The following is an 8,155-nucleotide window of genomic DNA, read 5'->3' as shown; positions in this document are numbered from 1 at the left end:
GAGCACTCATCTGTCGTGTGGCTTCCAGCAACTGGTATTTGGAAGCATTGCTGCCTTCCGACCATGAAAGCAGAGCATAGCCATCATGGCCATGAATTTATCTAATTGTCTTTTAAAGCGATCCAGGTTAGTGGCCATCCCTGTCTCCTGGGGGAGCAAGTTCCATAGTTTGACTATGCACTGTGTGAAGAAGTACTTGAAACCACAGGTACTTGGGTTTTTATTTTATTTTTGCAAACATATATGTTTCTGCTTACTTAGGGATTCCTAGGAGTATATAGAAATCACTACCTTCTTTTTGGGTGCCCCAGTTTTCCTTGCAAATAGACATTGCACTCAAGCACCTAATGAAGGGAATGAGGATGGTGGTTCTTAGCTATAGCCTACTTTCCTGAAATGACTGAATGAACGTTGAGGAAATCGCCAGGGAACCTGTTTGAAAATGCCATCTACCAACCCTGCTACACTATGAGTCCAGGGCTGGCAATGAAGACTGCAGTTCCATGGCTCTTACTACTTGGAAGTAAGCCCCACTGAATTCAGTGGACTTAACCTCCACATACAGTATTTTGCATCAGGTTTGGTCTCACAGAAGCCATCCTGGACGACATTCTTACAACTGTTCAAGAAGACAAGTAGTGCAAGCCGATTTGTGTCTGCCCAGAAGTAACCTCCCCCCCAAGAGTTCAGTGTAACTTCCTCCCAGATATCTAGCTACCTATCCAACAGCAGCCACGAAATTAAAAGACGCCTGCTTCTTGGGAGAAGGGCAATGACAGGCCTAGACAGCATCTTGAGAAGTAGAGACGTCACCTTGCCAACAAAGGTCCATATAGTTAAAGCCATGGTTTTCCCAGTAGTGATGTATGGAAGTGAGAGCTGGACCATAAAGAAGGCTGATCGCCGAAGAATTGATGCTTTTGAATTACGGTGCTGGAGAAGACTCTTGAGAGTCCCATGGACTGCAAGAAGATCAAACGCATCCATTCTGAAGGAAATCAGCCCTGAGTGCTCACTGGAAGGACAGATCGTGAAGCTGAGGCTCCAGTACTTTGGCCACCTCATGAGAAGAGAAGACTCCCTGGAGAAGACACTGATGCTGGGAAAGATGGAGGGCACAAGGAGAAGGGGGCGACAGAGGACGAGATGGTTGGATAGTGTTTTCGAGGTTACCAGCATGAGTTTGACCAAACTGCGGGAGGTAGTGGAGGACAGAGGTGCCTGGTGTGCTCTGGTCCATGGGGTCACGAAGAGTCGGACACGACTAAACGACTAAACAACAACATCCATCTGTGACGAAGCCCCTTCATTCACACCCTAGACCCTAATGGTCTTTTAGGCTTCCTCCACGTGAATAGGAGTTCACTTTTTGAATAATAAGAATTACGGTATATGTCAGAGGAGGGGGTGGGGATAAGGATTTTAGAGATGCTTAGAAAGGGCACGGCCAAAAAAAGGTTGGGAACCACTGCCCTAGACAGAGGATGCCAGCCAGCATCCCGCTGCCAGTTAGTGTGGAGCAAAACGGGCTCGGCGGGTTTTGACTCAGCAGAGTCCGCTTCCTCGGGGCGCAAGCCCCGCTGACCGCCAGGGTGCGGCCTTCCACGTGACGGGGCTGCACCGCACAGCCGGAGGGCCGCTGACCACCAACTGGCGGCCATGGGCGGTGGCTTCTTGAACCGCGGCGAGCTAGAGCCCCTGTCCGGGGAGGTGGGGCGGCCGTGCAGGCGAGGCGAAAGTGCTGCGGGGAATCTGCGGCCTCGCTCCCGTTCCGCAGCCCGGAAGCAGGAAGCGCCAGGCCCAGCCCTCCTCCTCGCCTGCACGGGGAGCGTCGCTCCCATGCTCGCTGCGCTCCGCCTCTCCAGTCTGGTGGGAGCCACCCGGGCGGCGGTTCATGGGGTGAGGAGGCGCGTGGGCGAGGGAGGGCCGCTTTCAAGTGAAGGCGGGAGAAGCCTCCGGGTGGGGGTGGGGTCTCTTGGCCGCTTGGTGCGGGTGGGGATGGGGGTCTCGTCGGGAGCCTGGGCATGACAGGGGAGAAGGGCAGCCCCAAAGGCGGGGCGGACTGTCCCAGGCCGACTGCCCCCTTCGGAGGAGACCGGGGTGTGGGAGGCCAAAGGCCTCCATGCTCCTGTCAGTGGCCGGTGCTTTCCTCGCGCCCCACAGCTTGGAATGTCAGTGGCGGTCAGTGGGAGAGAAAAAAAGGGGGGTGTTTTAAGGGGTAGCAGTAAGTTCCATAAATTGTGGTCCAGCGCTCCCTTAAGTGGGTTCTAACATGTACGGTGTTTCCCAGTTAGCTGAGTATTTTGGACCCCCTGTTTTTCGAAAGCCAAGTCACAGAACCCCTCCTTTTGTAAATATTGATAACTCCAGGGTAGTTTTTGTTATATGAATGGTGCCAAGGACCCCCTGGGTGGGTTACACGGATTCCCTGGGGTCTGTGGACTAGCAACTGGGAAGAACCACTGCCTAGCAGAAATCTGGAAGTTTGTGTTCGACATAAATAGGCCTGTGCTTTTGTCATTTGTGCATGTCGAGGATCATATTTCTTGCAGCTGGTGTTTACAATCTCACCAGTGTTACATAATCCCTGAAGGCGTATAGGGTTAGAATCTCAGGTATGTTGTTGATTTCATACAGGTGAATGAATGAATGCTAGAATGAGTTCCTGTGTCATTTATGCTGAGTCTTGTGAATGTTGGCAGTTTCATGAGACTTTTACAGTAAGTGATGAGGCTTTACCTCTTCATGCATATGCACATAAAGTAAAACAGGGCTGCATTATAGATTTGCAAAGTCAGCCATGCAATGTAAATGCCCCATTTCAATTCAGACTCGAGTAGTGTCTCTAAGGCTTCAATCCTGTGTTGTTGGGGGGAAGCCAAACAGCGTGGCTTACTTCTGAGTAGACATGCATAGAAGTGTGCTGTTAAAACAAAACTGTTCTAACCATTATGGGGTATTCTTACTTCTGAGTTATCTCTTTAAGTCTGAATTATCCCTTGGCTACAAAAATGTGAGACCAGAACAAATCTGAAGGTCATATTGTCCATCCCTCTCCATTGATGCAGCTCCTTATTCAATTAACAACGGTAGAGGTTAGAACGTGGTACATTAAAGAAGTCGACAGAAAGCAGTGTCTACATCTAGTGACTGAAATCTAGGTGGCTCAAGGGAGCCACAGATGATCTATAGTTTTTCTTTCTTTGCTGCAGAGGGCAAGAAAAATCTTAGGTTCTCAAACCAGTCTCACCTCGAGAAAGTTTGTTGCCCAAATCTAGATTCTAACTAGGCCCGTTGATGCAATCCTGTAAAATAGGAAATTGTACTAGATTTAATATCTAGTTGAAAACATATTAACTGATGTATATACTATGTTATGTAAGACAATTATGTGAACATATATTAAAAAAATCACTTTGTAAAGCATTATCTGGAGGCAATTGACTTATAGCATGCCTGGATAGCTCAAGTGATTATAATGCCAAAGTTGCAGGTTTGATCCCTGCATTGCAGGGGGTTGGACTAGATGATCTTTAGGTTCCCTTCCTACGATTCTATGATTCTATGCCAGTTTCCTCATCTCCAACAAATTCAGAGGTTGATTTGACCCCACCCCCTTGTTCCCAATGTAGATCTTTATTCTCCCATTGTTTCTGATGTAGATCTTCACTCACTCTTTCTTCCTTGGGGTGGGACACACACAAACCATTTTGTGGTTTGACTTAGGTGCCAAAATGTATTGGGCTGGCCCTGCTTCTGCACACACTTCCTATTTTGGGGGGGAATTGTGCTGGGTGTTTTCTTCCCAGGGCTGAATCCAACACAGGATCAGGAATTGGGTCTGACTGTGTGTATGAAGATCAGAGCTGCTGTTGCTGCTTGCTTGTTTTGGAGTGTTGGATCTCACAAGGAAGTCAGAATTCTAAAGCACATCTTTTGCTGGGAAAATGCTATATAAACAATAGTAATACAGCTGTAAACCTGTTGCATCCTCCTGTTGATACATAGCTCATTTTGGACTCTCTCTCTTTACTTAGAAATTAAGCATTTCTCCTGCCAGTACATGATTGCATAGAGGCATCATACACCAGGACCTTGAGGGGTACTTCAGGAATGGCTTGACCCTCTACATATTTCCTCCTTTCAGTATCCTCTTGTCACATCTTTAGTTGTACGTGGGTGGGTTGGCCTTGATACTAAATTGTTGAGAGTTTCATAAATAACAGAGTACCCTTGCAGTAAAGAAATTGTGAATGAAAGGTTTGATAACTGAATGGTAGTTTGGTGCTAAAACGGATGTTTAACAAATGCTAAACTATAAGAAGGCTCAAAAGTTTACCTGTAAGTCTGCTTGTGTATGTTGTTCTTGCTCTCTCTTGACCAGAAATAGGTTTTGTGAGTCAGATCCTCATTTGTAAAAAGTGGACCTTTTGTGAAATAGCTTTTGTGCTGCCTTGAGAAAATAAAACTTCACTGTGTATACCATATTTACTCAAGTCTAATACGCCATCGAATCTAACGCACACCTCAATTTTTGCAATGTAATTTGGCCAAAAAGGTGAGCATTAGATTCGAGTAAATATGGTGGTTTCTGTCTGTAAATGTATCTAATCCAGCATTCGCTATGGCTTCCCATGTTTTCTTGGAAATTCACAAGCAGGGCATGAAGGCAACCACTTCCTATTAGGTGGTACTTGTAGTTGTAGGACAAAGAGCCTTGGCCTAGCATGTTTGTAATGCCACAAGATTTTGTGGACTACATTCCACTTCCTTAGATGTCTATGAAAGCTTTTACCATAATATGTTTGTGTACAGTTGCATCTAACTAAGTCATTGCATGAGGAAAACAGTGAAACAGCTTCCACTGGTTTAATAGAAGTTCCTCTCCTTCTCCTACCCCCAGCTCCATCAGCTCTGAAGGGTTGGAGAACCCCCACCGTAGATGGAGGGGGGGAGGAGGAAAGAGAGAAGTTATATTGCATGAGTGACATTATTCCACTCGCACAGTGACTTCATCCCTCTCTGTGCCAATTCGTGCATTTTCAATGTAAACAATGATACATTTATAGTAGTCGTTATGTGTTTTACTTAGATGAACAAACTAGCCCTATTTTAGAATGTTTAAAATCAAGGATCTGGGTGGAGTTTAATGTTAATGAGACCTCACAGCCAGCTTTGTAATTTTAACACAAAGAAACCTTGCTTTGATTAGGAATTTGCTGTCCTTTCCTATGATCTTCTTTGAGGCACTGGAATATCTTGTTTCTTAACGTTTTGAATTTTCCCTAATAGGATTTTTCACCAGAGGACATGGAGCTTTCTGCCAGCGAACTCAGCATTTATGATAAACTCTCGGAGACCATTGACTTAGTGAGGCAGACCGGTTATCAGTGTGGTATGTCTGAAAAGGCCATTGAGAAATTCATCAGGCAACTCTTGGAAAAAAATGAGCCCCAAAGGGGACCCCCACGCTACCCTATTTTGATGGTACTCTATAAGGTAAAGCAATTGTGGACGATCTTGTACGTGTGCATGTCCGTATACAAAGTGGCCCACAGTTTGAGGTCAACCTAATGGAGTGAAATATATCGGCCAGAATATATCAAGCGAGATAAAGGCTTGAATCACTGCAATGCCTTTCGTTACCATGCCTGTTGTCTGGCAGGGATGTTAGAAAGAACTGGCACACAGGGTCAAACTTTTGGTGCCTGGATGCCTGACCTAGTTTGGTTGCTGAAAGTCTGGTTGCATATTTGCATTTTGGCCACTACTGTATTATTAAATGCACAGGGAGCACATTATGCTACTGATATATAGGCAAGAGCATGTACTGAGCGATAATGCACTGCAAGTAACATCCCCTCATTGATAATCATATTCACTGGAGTATTTGAGCCTACATTCTTGCAACAGCTTTTGTCAGCAGGCAGTGACACTAAAGCAGGGATGGGGAAGGCCAATGGTCAGGGCTGATGGGAGCTGGAGTCCATCCACATCTGGAGGGCCCCAGGTTCCCCATCCTCGCTCTGTAACTTCATGTTGCAAGCTTTGGTGTCAAAGTGATTTAGCTCAGCAGATCATAACCTCCATGATTACCTGAAAGGGACAGTTCTCATTCTAAACAAGTGCCTGTGACTAATCTAATGCTTGTCTTCTCTTGCAGGGCCTGGTTATGCTGGGGTTAGTTTTACTAACTGCGTACTTTATGATCCAGCCGCATACGCTTTCGCCACCCGAAACGGCGCTCTCCAGAACCCATGCGTGGGGCTCCCTCATTAGTCATATCCGACTGCTGCCTTTACCAATTACCAAGAAGTATATGCTAGAGAGTAAGAAAGTTATTTGCATATTTACTTAACCATAACATATTTGGGATGCATTGGTGGTAGCACACATGATGATATGCTAAGACAATACAATACATGCTAGGGAAAAATATTCAGTAATGATGCCCCTACCTTTCATTGCAAAATAATATTGCTTTTTACAGGGAGCAAAATGAGAACTACTACCAAGGTCTATATGAGGTCTGCCTGCAGTAATCACTAATTAACTCATCAACATGCTCAAAGGCTTTGTTTTTGTGTTTACAACAAAGCTTAGCAAATTGCCTCCAGTGGACATGTTCTGAGACATTACACTCTGCAGCATGGCAACCTGCTAGCATTTTTTTTTTAATGTTCTAAAACTGGTTCCAAACCAGTCACAAATGAGGATAGGCAGAGCCTAACGTTGTGAAGGAAAGTTTAGCAAGCACAGGGATGTTTGCTTATTGTTGGGAGAGCGGTTTAGTTTGTTCTGGATTTTTTGAGAGTGAAAACAAACCAGTTACCATTGGCCCCTTATTTAACAAATTCGTACTTCATGAAATTGGCGCAGGATTGCACGTACACACAGATTGTACAAGATAATGTGTTGCAAAAGGGAGGTTCTGGGAAGCCAAATCAGACAAGGTGAGGTTTTTCTCTGCTGCTGTTAAGTCTCCTCCTAGCATGAGCTGCTTGTCCAGAGTGGAGTTTCCAGCTTTTTGTTTTTCCTGGATGGTCTCTGGCTGCACAACTAACAGGTGCAGCTTTTCCTGGCATGCTTTACTTATCACACAGCTTTACATTTTTTGGAGGGCTGCCAGGAACAAAAATACTTCGGTAAATTTGTCCACAGTTTAAACTGGACTCAGAAGGCTTGTATTCATTTTTTTAGCAGTTGCATCAGACTTTCACCCTTTATTGCCTCTCAGGATGCAGAGATCCTGGCTTTACACCTCCTATATCAAGCACCTATCGACAAATGATATCACCAGTTATCATTTTTTGTTATTCTAATGCATCTAAAAACATTAAAATCTTTAAGAATTGCTGTATGTTTTCCCACTTGGCTAAATATTTAAATCACACATTTAGTTGCTTGTGGAGTATTTCAACAATGTCCAAGTATATAAAAAGAGCCTGATCAGGATGCTGCTAATGGTAAAGTGACCATTAACTCTGGTATTACCTGTAAACATGGCTTGCAACATAATTCTGAGTCTTTCCACTAGTGCCCTAAAACATTCAAACATTCAAACATTTGTACAGGATTACTCTGTGCTTAAGGTGGTGCTTTGAGTTCTGCATGGAACTTTGGTTCAAAGTTCAGTACCAGTAAATCTGATTTCAGTAGGTAGGCTATGAAAGGTAGTGGTGCAAATCTCTTCTGTTTATTTTTTGTGGTAGTGATTGAAATGTACACGTCAGGAAATGTAGCAATCTCGATCTTTGTCAACAGAAATGAGGAAGCCCCTCTAAGGAAACTCGGAATGAGACTAGTGTTTTGTAGCTGAACTTAGTATTCAGCTGCTGCAGCAAGGTTTCAGAGCAGTTAACTCTGAGATAATAAACCACCAAGACTTAGCATAAACCAGACATGGGTGCGGGCAGAACTGTCTAAATTGCAGCTAGCTGAAAGGTCATCACAACTGTGCTGCCTTCTCAGGCAGATTTGTTTAAAAACCTTATCATGTCTACATGTTTTGCTTGTTTTTTGTTTTGTTAGCGCTCAGTTGAAGGAAATTTTATTTCTGGGAATGCTTGGCACACAAGTGGTTGTTTTTCCTTTGTGACAGTTGAGAATAAACAAGGGGTGGGTAAGGCAGAAGATACAGTGGTGCCTCGCAAGA

At 44.7% G+C, this 8,155-nt stretch overlaps 1 protein-coding gene across 2 annotated transcripts in view; it reads left to right on the top strand.

Annotated features, from left to right (window-relative positions):
- The first annotated feature begins 1,631 nt into the window (after nucleotides 1-1,631).
- Nucleotides 1,632-8,155, top strand: part of C5H6orf89 (chromosome 5 C6orf89 homolog) — a 28,514-nt gene continuing 21,990 nt past the window's right edge. Inside the window, exons 1-3 of one of the 2 annotated variants that reach the window (XM_028733995.2) lie at nucleotides 1,632-1,899; nucleotides 5,293-5,499; nucleotides 6,164-6,329. In XM_028733995.2, coding sequence (XP_028589828.2) covers nucleotides 1,660-1,899; nucleotides 5,293-5,499; nucleotides 6,164-6,329 — 613 coding nt within the window. In that variant the 5' untranslated portion in view covers nucleotides 1,632-1,659. Of the gene's footprint in view, nucleotides 1,900-2,595; nucleotides 2,616-5,292; nucleotides 5,500-6,163; nucleotides 6,330-8,155 lie in introns of those variants that run through there. The other variant, XM_028733996.2, reaches the window with a different exon arrangement.

The sequence above is a fragment of the Podarcis muralis genome, chromosome 5 (genome assembly GCF_964188315.1).
Source record: "Podarcis muralis chromosome 5, rPodMur119.hap1.1, whole genome shotgun sequence".
In the NCBI taxonomy this organism is placed as follows: Eukaryota; Metazoa; Chordata; class Lepidosauria; order Squamata; family Lacertidae; genus Podarcis; species Podarcis muralis.
Note: the sequence above shows the minus strand (reverse complement) of the source record. Positions and strands in the feature narration are given on the sequence as shown.